The sequence below is a fragment of the Leptodactylus fuscus genome, chromosome 1, assembly GCF_031893055.1.
Source record: "Leptodactylus fuscus isolate aLepFus1 chromosome 1, aLepFus1.hap2, whole genome shotgun sequence".
In the NCBI taxonomy this organism is placed as follows: domain Eukaryota; kingdom Metazoa; phylum Chordata; class Amphibia; order Anura; family Leptodactylidae; genus Leptodactylus; species Leptodactylus fuscus.
The window spans coordinates 362,675,588-362,694,614 of NC_134265.1; the positions used below are offsets into that span (position 1 = coordinate 362,675,588).

General features: G+C 44.0%; 1 protein-coding gene across 1 annotated transcript in view; it reads left to right on the forward strand.

The window, feature by feature from the left end:
* Nucleotides 1-1,142: 1,142 nt before the first annotated feature.
* LOC142217739 (vomeronasal type-2 receptor 26-like) overlaps nucleotides 1,143-19,027 on the forward strand; it is a 35,004-nt gene continuing 17,119 nt past the window's right edge. The window contains exons 1-4 of the mRNA XM_075286446.1: nucleotides 1,143-1,928; nucleotides 7,934-7,950; nucleotides 9,590-9,818; nucleotides 16,812-16,935. Coding sequence (XP_075142547.1) covers nucleotides 1,143-1,928; nucleotides 7,934-7,950; nucleotides 9,590-9,818; nucleotides 16,812-16,935 — 1,156 coding nt within the window. The remainder of the gene's footprint in view (nucleotides 1,929-7,933; nucleotides 7,951-9,589; nucleotides 9,819-16,811; nucleotides 16,936-19,027) is intronic.

Sequence of the window (19,027 nt, forward strand, 5' to 3'; positions counted from 1 at the left end):
CGGATGCCTTGTCCCGGGCTTATTGTTTGGTGTCTGGAGTTCGCCCCGAGGGGTCCAAACTGAGGGGGGGATATGTGAGAGAGCGAAGGGTGTGGTCTGGGAAGACAGGTATGTCCCAGCCAGGCAGCTAAAGGGTGTTTGGTAAAGTCCCACACCAGGGAGGTCAGCTGGGTAATCAAGGCCTGATAAAGTCTCTGAGTGAGGAATGGGAAGTGTGGCACCACACCACAGGCTGACCTGTCCAAACTGAATCTACAGAACAGGTACTGTGCCACCCGTTGTTGTTGCCAAGGTGGGAGTCTGGTAGCCAGGCTTTTGTATAGACAGGGAAAAGTTTGCTTGTGTTTAGTTTAATTCTCAGCCAAGAAGGGTTTTGTTTTGGTTATTTGTGCCTTTTGCAAATATAGCTTATATAGCTATAAGTCTCCACACACCTGAGAAGGTGGTCTCTCCCTAAGGATAGACGTTATCCCCACAATCAATTTTTTTCTGGTTATTTCTATATGTAATACATGGCATATTAGTCTGATTAACCCTTTTCACCATAAAGTCATTAACTTTATTAAACACTGTCTACCAATAAGTATTTGGATACCCAGTAAAGTTTTGTGGAGTTGGAGTTATGGTCTGGGGGTGTTTCTCCTGGTATGGACTGGACCCTTGGTCAACACCTATTGTACTATTTTAGATAACAGTGTGCTTCCTACATTATGGCGGTCATGTGGGTTGGACCAATGTTATTTCCAGGATGACCCCAGCTGTCATGTAGCGAAGTCTACCATGGCTTGGTACAGTGACAATCAGGTTAACCGACTGGACTGGCCTGCCCAGAGCCCAGACTTGATCCATATCAAGCACCTCTGGGACGAGTTGGATTGCCAAAGTAAGGGGTGCAGCAGCCGTCCAAAATCTGTGAAAGAACTTACCAAGCTGAATGGAATAAAATACCACTAGCTATCATATAAGGACTTGTGGAAAGCATGCCCCGCAAGGTTGAGGCTGTAATGGACACTCCTGCCGCTCGGACCACAGGTGTCCAAATATTTATTGGTAGACAGTGTATAACCTATAAACGTTTGAAGGTTGCTTTGATCTTGTCTTATCTATAACTTGCATTATGTCCAAATATAACCCTGCCGTCTATGCAGCTCATTTTTGGAGTCAGTGACCCCATCCTGCCCAACAGAGACTTATACCCAACCACATATTACTTTACTCCAAATGACCAGGCTCGGTATGAAATTATTATAAAGATTTTGAAAGACCATGGATGGAACTGGGTTGGGATTATTACTACAGGTGAAGAGAGCAATCAAATGGCAGTAAAAAAACTGAGTAAAATGATGGCCAAGTATGACATCTGCATCGAGTATATTATTAATCTGGAAATCAGGATGAATTCAGAGCAAAACGAGGAAGTGTTTGTGAAATCAACAGCTCAAGTTGTCGTGATCTGTGGACTTTACTCAGAGTTATATCAATCATTTATCCAAAAATTAGTGAAGCTTGAAAATATCACCTTGATCCTTCATGAATCATGGGTTAATTTTTTATCCAAAATAACATATCACATGGCGAGTTTTATCAACGGTAGCATAGTGGTTAGGGTTCCAAGAAGATCAGTATCGAAGGTTGTGGAATCTATTTTTAATGTGAACCCATCAACCCATCCAAATGATCCACTGCTGGAGGAGATCTGGTTCAAGCTCTTTAGATGTCTCTCCAATGATACAAAGAAAAATGGATTTTACCAGTGGTACTATAGAAAACAAGGCGTGAACTGTACCGAGATGTATTATATCCCACCATCGGAATACGAAATGACAGATACAAGCTTATACTATACATATGTATCAGTCTATATTCTGGCCCATGCTTTAAACACAGTGAAAGAAATGGGTAATAAATCAGGACTATTACAACATCAGGTAAGTACAAGTTCTACAGAACTTTACAGATATTGTCATCACTCACTGTCCTAAAATATGGCTCACCATCAAATTTACCTATTGGTATGTCTTGGGAGGATATCCATATAAACACAGGGGAAATGTACAAAATCGATGCAGATGTTGCTTTTGGCTGAATTCTAACCCAGGACCCCAGTGTTGTGAGGCTCTGGTGCTACCACTGAGCCACCATGCTGCCCAAGATAACAGAGCATTGCAGTGTGGTTACAACCATATGAATACAGCAAAGGAATGCTGTTACCATACAATAACCATATAGTGACAGAAATAAAACCTACACAGGTGCTATCAATACCATAACATAAAATCCATTTTCTCACCGGGAACATCATCTATGACAATAGTCATTGGCTTCACCTAGTGTTCTCTTTACAGCCCAGACCTTGTCACTTCTTGTTATAGATATATACACATATATATTTTATATAAACACATATTATGTACATATTGGTCTTAGACTGTGAGATATTTACTTGGGGTTTTATCATAGCCACAATAACCCGGGCCTCCGCCAAGGAGTATATTACAAACTAGTGCAGTGCCATGTCATACAGAAAAAACACGATACTGTTATGTCAAAAAAGGCAAGACAATTAATCCATAAGGTGAGGTATCACTAAGATAAGTGTGGACGTGGATTCAGTCTGTTGGTGGTGGGGTGAAGTGTCTCCCTGTAAATCCAGGTGTTAGATTGAGTTCTTTTTACCAAAAATAATCTGGGGGTAATGGTGGAGGAGGATGAGGAAAAAGCACAAGTATTAAATGCCTTCTTCCCTACAGTGTTTACACAAGAAAATCCATTGGCCAACAACATGATTAGGGGGAATGTGAACTCTCAACTACATGTCACCTGCTTAACCCAGGAAGAAGTGCGGCGCCGCCTGCAAAACAGTAAAATAGAGAAATCGCCCGGTCCAGATGGAATACACCCCCGAGTTCTGAGGGAATTAAGCATGGTCATAGATAGACCCTTGTATCTAATATTTAAAGGGGCTCTATCAGCAAAATCATGCTGATAGAGCCCCACATATGTGTGAAGCCTTTAAAAAGGCTATTCAGGCACCGTAAAAGTTATATTAAACTACCCCTCATTTTAAAATAAAACCCTAAAAAAGAATATGATCTACTTACGCATCGTGCACGATGGGCAGGCATTCAAGGTGCGCCGTCTTCTTCATCCACGCCTCCTCTTCCTCCAAAGACCTCCGGTCCCGTCCTCCTCCGGCGCTCGCGAACTGACATTGATATAAAAAAATGGCCTGGGTACATGCGCAGTAGCATGCGGCTTCTACTACGGCTTCTGCGCATGCACAATGGCCTTTTTTTTTTTTACCTTCAATCAAAATGATTAGGGGAATGGGTGGACTGGAGGACAACGAGAGGTTAACAAACTTGGGGTTATTCAGTTTAGAGAAAAAACGTCTATGGGGAGATCTAATAACAATGTACAAATACATGAAGGGACAATACAAAGAACTTTCTAAGGATCTTTTTACTCCTAGGCCAGTGATCGTGACAAGAGGACGTCCTCTACGTCTGGAGGAGAGAAGGTTTCACCAGAGACATAGAAGGGGATTCTTTTTTTGTAGATTGTGAGCCCACAATGTACATTTTTTTTCCCTATCAGTATGTCTTTTTTGGAATATGAGATGGAAATCCATGCAAACACAGGAAGAACATACAAACTCCTTGCAGATGTTTTTGTTTTGCCCTTGGTGAGATTTGAACACCAGGAACCCCAACGCCGCAAGGCTGAGGTGCTAACCACTGAGCCGTCGTGTGGCCCCATGAAGGGGATTCTTCACAGTAAGAACAGCGAGGCTCTGGAACTCTTTGCCCCAGGAAGTGGTGATGGCGGATTCACTGAACAAGTTGAAAGAGGGCCTGGATGCCTTTCTTGAAGAGAAAGATATAAGAGGTTATGGACTCTAGATTTTAAGGACACGTTGATCCAGGGTTTTATACCGACTGCCAGATTTGGAGTCAGGAAGGAATTTTTTTCCCCTGAAATAGGGCAATTGGCATGAGCCTCATGGGGATTTTTGCCTTCCCCTGGATCAACAATGTAGAGATTGTAGGGTTATAGGTTGGACTTGATGGACTGTCTTTATCCAACCTCATCTACTATGTGTTAGGATGGGGTCCCACAGGTTTTCCTTCCGGCGCACAGCGCCACCTGCACGTCGATCCAGCTCTCACCCCCAGCGTCGAACGGTGAGGTTCATGGAGTCTAAGTCCAGCGTTTGGCCTACTGAGCATGCTCGGACTTTTTGGAGACGCTCTGAGACTCTCATTCTCCCCCTACTGAGCATTCTCAGACTTTTTGGAGACGCTCTGAGGCTAAGTACCATTCGGCCCATACTGGGCATGCCCAGTGAGGTTATGGCCACTGCCCTGTGGGCAAGGAAATGCCTTTATATGGTGTGAGCCGACGCCTGCCGGGTGCTCACACTTTGACTAATAACTTTGAGACAGGAGGTCAGGGCTAGGTTCCTGTGAAAGGCAAGTTGTCAGTTCAGGGATTCTAGGTGGGATTCCTGGGTACTGCCAGTGGGGAATGCATTAGCCTGATTGAACTGTTCAGGTGTATTGTAGCTCCAAAGCTGTTTGTGGAGCCTTTGTGTTGCTGACCAGGGGTGACAATTAACCCTCGGCAGCCTTTGTTGCAGCCAGTTCACATTAAGGGTGCATTCACACTGAGTAAACGCTAGCTTATTCTGAACGTAAAACACGTTCAGAATAAGCGGCATCTAAAGCAGCTCCATTCATTTCTATGGGAGCGGGGATACGAGCGCTCCCCATAGAAATGAATGGGCTGCTTCTTTCACTCCGTGCAGTCCCATTGAAGTGAATGGGGAGTGCCGGCGTGTACGCTCCGGCATGAGCAGAGCTTGCCGTATACGCCGGCACTCCCCATTCACTTCAATGGGACTGCACGGAGTGAAAGAAGCAGCCCATTCATTTCTATGGGGAGCGCTCGTATCCCCGCTCCCATAGAAATGAATGGAGCTGCTTTAGACGCCGCTTATTCTGAACGTGTTTTACGTTCAGAATAAGCTAGCGTTTACTTAGTGTGAATGCACCCTAAAGCTGCACAAATACACTTGCCCAGTGAAGCCAACTGGTGTAAGCCTCATTGCAGCCATTTCACATTTAGGGTCCATTCACATGGAGTAACGTGCCGCGTGATGTGGCACGTATACGGCGTGTGAGACTGTGCGCACCATAAAAGCTCCCATTGATTTCAATGGGAGCCTGGATCATATATGCCGCATTATATTGCGACCGTTATTTTGCGGCCGCAAAATCACAGCTGCAAAATAACGCAGCGTATACAATCCAGGCTCCCATTGAAATCAATGGGAGCTTTTACAGCGCGCACAGTCTCACATGCCGTATACGTGCCACATCAGGCGGCACGTTACTCCGTGTGAATGCACCCTACAGCTGCACAAACACCCTTGCCCAGTGAAGCCAACTGGTGTAAGCCGCATTGTAGCCAGTTCACATTAAAGCTGCACAATACACTTGCCCAGTGAAGCCAACTGGTGTAAGCCTCCTTGCAGTCTGTTCACATTGGGAACTGCGCAGACACATTACCCCAGTGAAGTTAACTGGTGAACGTGTGTTGCTCCCTGTTTCCACTAGACCGCATAGACCTACTGCTGCTCTGCTTAGGCGGACGGCCGCCCTCCTAGGGCTTGTGGACCTCGACTGCAGTCACTACCGCAGTCAAGAGGTTCTGTCAAATTATAATTTATATATATAGACGGAACCGTAACACTAACTATGTATGTAATTATGTAACTTTTGTCAGTAACTGGAAACGTATCATAAGCTTCAATTTCCAATTGTTTCTTTCTCTGTCATTCTTGAAATGCCCCTTTAATACTTTCTTAATGCTACAAAACTTACCAATCAGTGTTCTGCACCATTCTATTTCAGAGACCCATGCAGAAGACATGGCAGGGGTGTAACTAAAGGCAAAAGATCCCTAAAACAAAAGCCTAGCTACATCCAATCCATACATTTTAGCAGTATCTACATTTCCCCCTCCATCTCCATCTGACCCAGACCACCCTGAAGGCTTGTTCCCAACATCCCCACAGTGCACACAAGCTTCCTAGTTTTCCCATCCCCTGTCAGTAACTCCCACAAACTAATCCTGATGCTTTTTGTGACAGCCTCCAAAATTTGTCCAGGTCAAGCCTAGAACTTTCCTCCTCATAGCTGATCAGATTAGACTGAGAGGACAGATTCCTCATAAATCCCTGCTCGTTAAAGTTATAAATTTAGTTTTAGAGATGAGCAAAGTTTTGGAAAATTTGATTTGGCCGCTTCTCCGGATTTCCCAAAAAGATTTGATTCTTTGATTTGTGATGTTAAAAAAACCAGCTATTTCCTGGCAGCAGAGAGACTGTATAGTGGTGTAGAGTACTGTGCCTTGCAGTAACACACTTGGGGAGTCTGCTGTGATAGGCAAACAATACAGTGAGTCAGTATGACACGCACATGACAGGTGTCGCTCTTAGAACCGATGCGCACCTCACTTCACATTCATCTTCACAAAGGTGAGTCTCTACAAATTTTGGGCAGACAAGTGAGTTCTCTTTGGGATAACCATTGCTAACACCTGCCATGATTCCACACTACTGTCCAGTCAGGACAGCTTTTCCAGGGCACAAATCCAGTTTGACTGCCCAGACGTCCAGCAGATCTTCTACAACGGGTAGCAGGGTGCACTCTAAGTATGCCACCACCTGCTGGTTAAAGTTCTGCTCTCTGTCTAGCTGTTGATGAGGAGCTTCTTCACTATGTGGGTAAAGAAAGCTGCTCATCAGCGACTCTAGGCTCAGGTTGAGCCGATACTTCTCCTGCCACCCCCTCCCACAGCTGCCATGCCAGTGCAAGTTGAGCGCTCATGTCTGTCGGACATGCGAGAGGATGGACGATGTCACAGATAGTCCGTGGCCAACTTGCTACATAGCATGTCTCTATAGTAGTTCAGTTTGTACTCCTTCTCAGTGAGTGTAAAAAAAGGCCCCATTTTTTTTCCCAGTAGCAAAGGTCTAACATGATGGAGAGCCAGTAGTCATCCCTCTGCCAAATGGTGACAATTCAGCTGTCACTTGGGCTATTTGCACAAGTTACTCCAAGGGACTGTCTGCATCCATCTCCACTTCATACTGCCACGGTGTGTCTGGGTCATCTGCTTCACCTCTCTCTTGCTGTTCTGGCCGCTCTTGCTCCTCCTTATCACTCATTTGGCTAGACATTGCTTGTGCTCCAATCTCGTTTTCATCCTTCTCCTCTAATTCAAACCCCACAGATCTCATGTCGCCACAAGATGTTGGCACCAAATCTCCAGTCCCCTGACCAGCCGGCAGGTGTCACATATAATCTGCCACTGGCTAACATTAACGTTACATAGGGGAGTAGGTGTGTTTGCTTGTATCCTCAAGAAATTGTTTATGGCTTTTCTCTGTTCATATAGTCGATCTAACATTTGGAGGGTTTAATTCCAACGGGTGGATACATCGCATATCAGCCTATGTTGTGGGAGGCCATTCTGTCACTGCAGCTCAAGGAGGGTGTGCTTGCCGGTGTACGAGTAGCTGAAGTGCATGCAAAGTTTCCTTGACATTTTTAGAATGTCTTGTAGATGTTTGGAACACTTAAGGAAACGCTTGACAACCAGACTAAACACGTGCACCATGCAGGGTGCACGGCTAAGCCCTCCTTGAAGCAGTGCCGACACCATTTTTTGTCTTTGTCAGTCACCATGGTTACGATTTTACGTTCTCTTGAAGAAAGTCAGGATTCGATTTCTTGATTGGGACAATGGAGGAGTTCCTCCCCTGTTTGACTTAATTCTCCTTGGCAAACGAGGTGTAGAACAGCGTGACACCGCTGTGCCCTTCACATGTGGTATAATGGAGGAGCACTGGAAGTTGTCCCTGCAGTGGAGGCTGAGGACACAGTGGAGGATAAGGCGGAAATTGTAAGACCAATGGTGTGAGAACGTGGAGGCAGAAGCTGAGTCACCTCTACAAGTTGCTGTTGTGTCACAGTCACCCAGTGGGACATAAATGACATATATTGTCCTTGACCATAGTTACAACACCACACGTCAGCGCTGCCGTGCACTTTGGCAGACACCGACAGGCTCAAGGAGTGGACCACTTTCTCTTCTACCTATTTGTGCAGGGCTGCTACTTCCTTCTTGGCAAAGAAATGACAGCGTGGGACTTTCCACCTTGGTTCGGTGCAAGCCATTAGTTCTCTGCAAGGTGCAGAGTCCACCAATTGGGAAGGGAGTGACTATAGCACCAGAAACTTGGACAGGAGCGTGTTCACCTTCTGCACCAATGGATGAGCGCACACATACTGTGTTGGCCAAAAGTATTGGCACCCCTGCTATTCTATCAGATAATCCTCGTTGTCTTCCAGAAAATGATTGCAATCACAAACTCTTTGGTAATATCTTCAGCAGTGGCGTAACTAGGAATGGCGGGGCCCCGTGGCAAACTTTTGACATGGCCCCCCCATCCCAACTGACGCCAAAGACCTCGAACGACCCCCTCCTCCACACTCTATTATGTCCCATAGTGGCCCCTGTACACAGTATTATGTCCCTTACTGGCCCCTGCACACAGTATTATGTCCCACAGTGGCCCCTCCAGACAGTATTAATCCCAATAGTGGCCCCTCCACACAGTATTAACTCAATAGTGGCCCCTGCACACAGTATTAACCCCAATAGTGTCCCCTGCACACAGTATTAACCCCAATAGTGGCTCCTGCACACAGTATTAACCCCAATAGTGCCCCCTGCACACAGTATTAATCCCAATAGTGGCCCCTGCACACAGTATTATGTCCCATAGTGACCCCTGCACACAGTATTATATCCCTCTGTGGACACCCATAAACAATTATTATACTCTGGGGTCTTTTCAGACCCCAGAGTATAATAATCGGAGACCCGGGGAATAAGAACATTAAAAGCAGGTAAGCAACACTGTTGCTTACCTGTCCCCCGGCTCCTATGCTGTCGCCCGCGCTCACGTCCTTCTTTAATGACGTCGGACGTCACATGACCCGGGAAGCATGCCGGGTTCATGTTACGTCAGAGACGTCAGAAAAAGTAGAACGGAGGCCTGGCAGGATCGCGGAGAGGTAAGTAACAGTTTTTTTATGTTCCCTTACCTCTCCGGTCCGCCGATCATTATACTCGGGGGTCTGCAAAGACCCCTGAGTATAATGATAGCCTTTGTGGGGCCCGCGGTGTCACTTGCCGATCCCGGCCCAGCCAGGATCGGCAAGTGAATAGGGCCGTAACAGCCTATTGAAAAAAAACCGCAGCGGTAGCGGCTGTCACCGGGCCCCCTAATAGCCCGTGCCCTGTGACAGCCGCCTCCGCTGCCTCTGTGGTAGTTACACCCCTGATCTTCAGTTATTTTGCTTGCAATGAAAAAACACAAAAGAGAATGAAAAAAACAGTCACATCATTGATCATTTTACACAAACGTATTGGCATACTCTTAGAGAATATGAATACAATAATAACCCCCCTCCCCCACCTTTTGCCTATGTTTCTTTTTATTTCAGGTGCAGAGATACATGAAGTACATTCACTTCAGAGAGCCCAATGGATATCCCGTATTTTTTAATGAAAGAGGTGAAGTGCCCTTTGTCTGGATCATAGGCAACTGGGTTATTTCTAGAACCAATATGACTGATATTTCAGAATTTTTAGAAAGGATCATGGCTACCATTTATTTACCAATACCGAATAGGCGTATTTATACTAGAATATTGGAAAATTACATGTGGAAAAATGACAGAGTAAGAGGACACAAGTTACACACCGAGTCACAATACTATGTTTCTATTGAAGTCATGTCTCCATTGTATTTCTCAAGTAATTGTCTACAATTTTATCATTATTAAACCTTAACAGCAAACAATAAATTCTTTAATATTGTAGATTAATGGACTTTACCTGTTTTACATTATTTATAGCACGACCATAGACTAGCATCACACCAAAACCAGAAAGTGAGCTTTATAGGACCATATAAAGATCCTACAAACTCAGACATGTTCTGTACGTTCTGTATTGTGTGGGCATTAGAGATGGACAAACCTCATGAGATGGTCGAATCCATTGCTAAGGAGTCAGGTTCAACCCGTGTATTCCAAATTGCTCAATTTTTAACAAAACCATATAAATGTTGATTTACTTACTGCCACATGTATTGCGCAGAAAAAATATAGAAGAAACACGTGTCTTGTGTTACATTGTGATGCTCAAGTATCACCTGACAGCCTCTCGACCAATAGAAAGGGGTATGTGGACACATCGAACTGCTGATGTCATATACCATATAAAAGGTTTTGTATGCTGGAACACGAGGCACGTCAGTGATGATGGAAGTAGGAGATGGATGTGTTACTCACCACTTCATAATCCAAAGCAATGACTCCATTTTCTTCAGCATTGCACAGCACTTAGTACAGCAAACCTTGCGATACAGCGGGGAAAGCATAGGAGTAGGAGGCATAGAAATCAATTTAATCAATCAATTACAGGCAAACAGTGATAGAAATGATAGGAGGGAGGGAGAATATCTGTACTGTGTCAGTCAGGCTGCTACATGCAAACACTGTTAACCCTTTCAATGCCAACAATCTAATTCTGTCTATGTCTGTTATGAAGTTTGAAGTATGAAGTGATGTTTTTTTACAGACAAAGTCGGTCCTTTAGTAAAAAATCTTTTCTTAAGGATTTGCATTTCTTAAATTAAATGCATACAAACTACTGTTCTCAGAGCAAAACACTGATTCCACTTGCGCTAATCTGATTAAAATCATATTGGGGGAGATTTGACTCCCCCAATAAACAGTGCGACTGAGCCTGCTAATCTGTTAAAATATCTGTTTATTAAGTGTTTTTTTCTATTGCCCAGCAATAGTCTTGCAATCTGCGCTATTTTAAAAAAGTTAGTTAAAATCCATTTCTTTCATTTCCAGTAAATATATATATATATATATATATATATATATATACTGTATAAAAAAGCTGTCATTCTAGTAGAAAAAGAAGTAGATTCTGACTGTGCTAATCTAAATATACAGCGTGATGCAGTTTGCAAGTCTTAAAAAAAAATCTGTTAAGCGTTTGTTTTTTTTTGGTTACCCAATATACATACAAAATATTGAACTATTGCCATTGTAACAGCAAAAATAAAAATAAAAAAATTAAAAAGTGCAAGTACTAACAATGAGCGTGTGGGTGGTAACAGCAACATTGCTTCTGGCAACGTTTGGTAGTGATCGGTGGTTTTATCTGAGAATAAAAACGTTTTTGAAAGCAGTGAAATCCTAATATTGAGTCAGGGATCTGTGTGTTCATTCTCCTTTGTACCAAGTTGTTTTTCTCTTTTGTCAACCATGTCTTCTTCACTGACACAGATCCCATTCTCTACTAGCCAATTTGTACACGATGAGAATGATATTCCTCATGGCCCAAGTCCTCTTTTTTTTTCCTCTTTGTGATGAGTTGGATGAGAACTGCCAGTGATTTTTGGATGTAGAAAAGGTAGGGATGGAAGACATGAGTGTTGGTGGAGGTAGCAGTGGCCAGGGGTGTGCTATTGGTCATGCTAGTAGGGGCATTAGAAGGAAATCTATCTGGAACAGTGAGTGCATAGAGAAAGCCCATTGTCATGATGAGTCACGAAAAAGTGGGGAAGATGAATTTGATGATGACTCTATTACAGATAAGAATTGGCCACTGTGTCAGTGTGACAGGGTGACATCACAGAAAGAGGGTGGTAGCAGGTGAAATAATAAGAATTCCACCTGATGTGAAGCCCCAACATCCAAAAGACCTGTCTGGGATAGATTTAAGACAAGTTTGGTGACACTGGAAGGGATGCTTCCACTGCTGTTGATTTTGGCAGGAGGTGAGGTCATCTCTCATATGGGATTTTTTTTTTTTTTGCATATTACCAAATGAAAAATCAATGGTACTAGGTACAAGATCTGCAAACAGATAATTATCCATGGGTGTGCAGGCCCACATGTAGTAACTAGGTCTCTCTATACTAACACGAAATGGCATCACCAGCACATCTGGCAAAATATGTAAGCAGTGACACCAAGTGACCAAGACCATCTTATTCTATTTTTTCTCCCAGTGATCATCTTTGTAGGGAGGTCATGTCCACATCTGGCACATGGTCATTATTACTAGAGATGAGTGAGTAGTGAAATATTCGAGATTCGATATTCGTTTCGAGTAGAGCCTCAATATTCGACTACTCGATCAAATATCAAATCCCATTACAATCTATGGGGATAAAAAAAATGCTCGTTTCAGGGGAAACCACTATTCTACTAAAGGAGAGTCACCAAGTCCACGAGTAGCAGGAGGAGAGTGTTTAGGAGGAGCGCTGTGTAGTTAAAGCGCACGGACCCCATAGATTATAATGGGTCCGTGTGCTTGCAGCGCACTGCCCGCACAAATGATTTGTGTGGGCAGTGCATGGCAAGCACATGGACCCCATTATAGTCTATGGGGTCCGTGCACTTTAATTGTACAGCGCTTGCAGTTGTGTTGATATTCCGTTGGGGGTCCTCCTGCAGACTCCTTCTGGACGGAAGGCAAGCACTAATGTGAACCAGCCCTTACTCGTACTGCAGAACCAGCATTGATTGGCTGAATGCTATACACTGTATAGCATTCGGCAAATCAACGCTGGTTCTGAATCGAATCTTTACTACAAATAGTGATAGTATTCGAAAGAGTACGAGTATTTCTAATACCGCAGTATTCTATCGAATACCTACTCGATCGAATACTACTCGCTCATCTCTAATTATTCCCATCTTCTCCATCTGCTTCGCCTCCTCTGTCACACCGTCAGTCATCATCCATCCGTAAGGGAATGTGTGTCCAGTAAACAGAAATCGGCACCCAGACATCTGCAAATGTAACTCCCACCTGGCCAAGTTGCTGGCGGTGCAGTTGCTGTTGTGTTGCTTATTGGAATCCACTGTGTTTTCCTAACTGATGACATTGCACATTATATGTAATAATAAGCTGTCCCTACTTGATGAAGAAAGTAATAAGGATTCTATATGTTACCATAATCCTCAATATCATTTTTCTATGAGAAGGCATCTAAGCAGTTTTTGACACCATCAGCTGTGACTGCTGTGACTGGCTCTTGGGGTGGCATGTTCCACAGATTCACAGACCTTTCAGTATAGAACCAGCCCCTGAGTAGGCTATTCCACGTACACACAGTCCTTACAGTATATAAGCAGTTCCTTGGATAAACTATTGCACAGATTCACGCTGCTTACAGTGAAGAGACCTTGTCACCTCTATAGATGAAACATTACTCTTTATATTTATTTACATTGAACCCCCTTTGCCAAGTTGATGCCCAAACACTGAGTGTGTCCAAGTCTGCTTGTAAGCTCCATGTATCCTCAGCTGACTGTACTGTACTGAGTTTACCTCCCATAGTTATCTCCACCAGTCCCCTGTAGTTACTTTATAGTTTCAGAACCCATGGCATCATCATAACATCAGCATCTTGACATTTTTATGTCACAGTGTAGGGAGGGGTTAAAACTAGAGATGAGCGAGTAGTTAAATACTCGATATTTGATATTTGTTTTGAGTAGCCCCTCAATATTCGACTACTCGAATCGAATATCGAATCCTATTATATTCTAAGGGGGAAAAATATTTGTTTCAGGAGTAGGCAACATTCGATCAAATTGAACTTACCAAGTCCACGAGTGAGGGTCTGGCTGGATTCTCCGAGAAGTCTTCTCCGTGCAGCGTCCCCGCGGCATCTTCCGGCTCTGAATTCACTCTGCCAGGCATCGGGCCAGGGTAGAGCCGACTGCGCATGTCCACACTACAAGAAAATGGCCACTTACAGTCAAAGCGGCCATTTTCTTGTAGCGCGGGTATGCACAGTCAGCGCTGCCCAAGCCGACGCCTGAGCAGAGTGAATTCAGAGCCGGAAGACGCCGAGGGGACCCTGCGCGGAGAAGACTTCTAAAGATAGGAGAAGAACCAGCGTTGATTGGCCGACTGTATAGCGTTCGGCCAATCAACGCTGGTTCTGCATCAAATTTTTCCATTCGAATAGTGAGTGGTACTCAATCGAGTACGAGTATTTCGATTACTGTAATATTCGATCGAATACTACTCGCTCATCTCCAGTTAAAACAGACTTGCAATTTTTTGGATACCCAATTCATGTAGAAAAGGGCTGAGGTGGATATAGCACATTTATAATTTTCAGTTTAATGGGCACACTCTGCATATATTGGGCAAGTAAAATGCCAAGCTCCCAATGCTGGGCACCTCCATATTGTACACTGAAATGCTGCACACAGGGCTTTGGTCACACTCCTCCTTAACTAAGGATTAGTATTTATTCCTCCATACTTTACACTGCGTGCTTTTTTACTGTATCCATTTTGCTGCCCTCTATGCTTTACACAGGACTGCTGCACTACATTCACGCCTTACAGAGGGCTGCTATACCCCCCTACATATCTTACTGTACATGTATAAGCAATAGAAGGGGTGTAGAAGTCCATTGTGAAGTATGGAGTTGCCTTGGGTGAGGGGGTCTAGTTATTGTCCATCCTCTAGGTGGCGCACCAAAAGATTTTGTATGACCATAGCTGTGAGGTTTGTGATATTTGCCATAAGGTCAGGGAGGCAGGGAGTGAAATTTGAGAGACAACACATAAAATTCCCTCTTTTCTCCAGTGTTTGAGATATATACTTGCCACCACCAGTAGGAACACGCTAAGTTATTTTTGGGTGGGACTTGTGTAGTCTAAATCTACAGAGTGACCGAAATAGTTGACCCAATTATTTTATGTGGACAATTTCTATTGTAATATTAATTAATAAAAGTGAAGTTTTAGATATCATTTCTTCTAGTACGTTTTTGAGCCAGTGAACTATGAAGAATGAAGTGGCAGCAGGATGCCATGGTCTTGTGTAAAATTTGGATACCCTAACCCAATACCTAACCCAATTTCAGTATTTATCACACCTCTTATCTGTTCCTATATTTGTATTTCTGTAGACATTATCGTATACCATGCCTGAAGAAGAGCCGTATCTAGTCTTCAAAAAGCAAAACTGTTCAATATAAAAGGAGCTCTCACGACTTGTACATACCTCCCAACTTTTGAAGAACTGAAAGAGGGACAAAATGTGCGCGCCGCGGCAAATTTAGCCCCACCCACTTTTGTGTTGACTCCACCCATTCTCATTAATTTTTCATGTGCCCGCACACAGTATAATCCTCCTACAGTCACCCATAAATTATATGTTCCCCCTCTATCTCTCCCCCAGTTTCATATACACCCTTCATCTGCCCCCAGTTTCATGTCCCCCTCCATCTCTGCCCCCAGTTTCATGTCCCTTCCATCTCTGTCCCCAGATTCATGTTCCCTCCATCTCTGCCTCCAGATTCATGTCCCCACATCTCTGCCCCCAGATTCATGTCCCTCCATCTCTGCCCCCAGATTCATGTCTCCACATCTCTGCCCCCAGATTCATGTCCTCTCCATCTCTGCCCCAAGATTCATGTCCCCACATCTATTCCCCCAGATTCATGTCCTCTCCATCTCTGCCCCAAGATTCATGTCTCCACATCTCTACCCCCAGATTCATGTCCTCACAACTCTGCCCCCAGATTCATGTCCCCACATCTCTGCCCCCAGATTCATGTCCCTCCATCTCTCCCACCAGATTCATGTCCCCACATCTCTGCCCCCAGATTCATGTCCCCCCATCTCTGCCCCCAGATTCATGTCCCCCCATCTCTGCCCCCAGATTCATGTCCCTCCATCTCTGCTCCCAGATTCAGGTATCCACATCTCTGCCCCCAGATTCAGGTATCCACATCTCTGCCCCCAGATTCAGGTATCCACATCTCTGCCCCCAGATTCATGTCCCTCCATATCTGCTCCCAGATTCAGGTATCCACATCTCTGCCCCCAGATTCAGGTATCCACATCTCTGCCCCCAGATTCATGTCCCTCCATCTCTGCCCCCAGTGTCATGCCATCCTCTCCTTCATCTGCCCCCAGTTTCATGTTCCACCTCAGTGTACAGTACACATTACACTTACCTTCTCCTCGTTCCACCGCCGCTCTCTGCGCGCCTCTCTCTCTCACTCGCACACAGATCGCATTGTGTCTACAAAGCCAGTAGGTGGCGTGCAGTGGCGAAGCAAGGAGCTGAACTGTGACAGCTCCTTGCTTTAGCCGCGTATGTGTTCAACTCAGATCTGCATCCTCTGGATGCAGATCTGAGTTGAAATCGGGACATACCTCCCTCCAACCGGGACCGCAGGACACGTCACCGAAATCGTGAATTTCCCATGGAAATAGGGACAGTTGGGAGGTATTCTTGTGGAACAAAAATATTACAATCCATAGACAACAAGACTTTTTCACCATGGAAACTGTGACTCTGTAGAATAGTCTACCACTAAACTAGTTCTGTACTGTAAGATCTGTTGAATAGTCACCATTGATAGTGGTCAATGCAGTGACAACTGACGGCTTCAAAAGGACCTACTGTAGATATTGTCTTACATCAAGATAGCATTGACACTTATGGAGTTGTATAGAACCCCCCCCCCCTTCCCTTTCTTTCCTTCAGCCATATTCCTTCCCATTTGTTGGCTTGATGAAAGTGTCTATGTAACCAGACACTTACTTATTTCATGGGTATTTTAGATTTTATAACTTACATGATTTTTATTTCTTTTATCTAAGGAACCATACTCTCGGTGTAAAGATCCATGTAATCCAGGATACAGAAAGGCTCCTAATGGAGGAGTAAAAGTCTGCTGCTATGACTGTGTCCCGTGCTCTGAGGATGAAATGTCCAATGTAACAGGTAAGAATATTTTCTACTACAGATATATCAAGATGTAAATGTGAACTAAGGTAAAATTACTGAGAATAGAAGACTTCTGGACTCGCACACAGGGACTGTAGAATATGAATAAGCCTGCACCAAGTACCAACAAATAAGACCATTTTTACCCATCCTCCCCTCTACCTGGTTTGAGAATTTCTTTTACGAAGCAAATACTTAGAAATCCTTCTGAAAGCTCAAAGAAAAAAAACTCCAGACAAGCTTCTTCACAAACACTAGGGTTGGTTAGGTACCCATTACGGTACCTGACTTTTCTGAGATTAAAAATCAGCATCAGAAATCTGTCACGGTTGTCAATACCTGAGTAACTGTGATACTGAATGCTGCTTGCACCAATATGGAAATGAGGTAGGAAAGCTGTCCCTAGCGCTACGATGGCTGACTAGGCCCTGCCTAAGGGTGTTAGTCAGCTCTACCCAAGCTAAGCTCGGCCCCAACAACTACTGGCTCTTTAGATATGAAGACCTAATAGACAGGTATGGTGAGAGCTGAAAGAGGCTAGGGACTGGGAAATTAGAGGTGGTAACCCCTAATGAAAGAATAAGGACAGCTGCAAACAGAAACAACCAGGATGGGATATGATGGAGAAATATCTGGCGCAGCACAACTATAAAAACACAACAGGAATTGAAGAGAGGAAAAGTGGACTAGTGAGGAAAGGGTATCACAGGTCAGGGGCAAAGTAAACCTGAGCCTTAAACAAAAACTTACTAATACTAAAACAATCACAGGCAACCAGAAAATGCAGGACAGGGGTTGAGCAGTTATGTTGAGGGTTAAACAGACTCTCACACAGAACAAACTCACATCACTTCCAAATCAGCTCCGGAGACCGTACAATTCCCATTAATCTCTCCTACTAAACTGGGCCAAAAATCCTGGTTGGTAACAACGAAAACCGGTGGGGACTGAAGCCAGCAGTGAGTCTTTTATAGACCCCGGAAAGACTTGATAGGTTGATGACAATGTCAAACACCTGAAGCTCACATCTACTGATACACCAAGGCAGATACACCCCCAACAGCTCAGTGGCAAAGGGAATGACCAGAGAGTCACAGGACACCAGCTCAAATCCCCAGAATATACACAACAATGTTATAAAACAACTCAAGTCCTGACAAAATCCAGCTTACATATGTAGCAACACCTGCAGAGAACTGTAAGTAGGTAGATAGATAAATAGATAGATAGATAGATAGATAGATAGATAGATAGGAGATACAGTCCTATGAAAAAGTTTGGGCACCCCTATTAATCTTAATCATTTTTAGTTCTAAATATTTTGGTATTTGCAACAGCCATTTCAGTTTGATATATCTAATAACTGATGGACACAGTAATATTTCAGGATTGAAATGAGGTTTATTGTACTAACAGAAAATGTGCAATATGCCTGAAACCAAAATTTGACCAGTGCAAAAGTATGGGCACCTCAACAGAAAAGTGACATTAATGTTTAGTAGATTCTCCTTTTGCAAAGATAACAGCCTCTAGTCGCTTCCTGTAGCTTTTAATCAGTTCCTGGATCCTGGATGAAGGTATTTTGGACCATTCCTCTTTACAAAACAATTCAAGTTCAGGAGGGGGTTACTGCCTCCTTTGGCATTCCTGAGCTGCTGTCCATCTCCCATTGGCTCCAAACTTCAATGTCCAGCCAGACACCTCCTTGCTCCAGTCTGTGGAATTCTGTTACAGGGTGTGCCAAACAGAAATCAAGCTCCATCTTGGAAATTCCTTTCTTTGTCTCAGAACTATGTAACCTTATTGAGGAAAAATTAGTATTTCTTATGACACAAACATGCAAAATAAAGTATAAGAATCTTGATTCATGTTCTCAGACTTAACATTCCCCTCTAAATACTAATTTTTCCCTAAGCCTGTGAACCTACTGATCTGTTCCAATGTGCTTCGTTCCTCTTTACCTCTTGGGTGACAACTTATCCATTGTAGATAAGCTCCCACTTAAAGGGCTTTCACATAGGAAAGTCAGATCCTAGCTGTCCCTAAAGCAACTCAACATATTCCCGGGGAGAAGCTTTCACATTGTCAT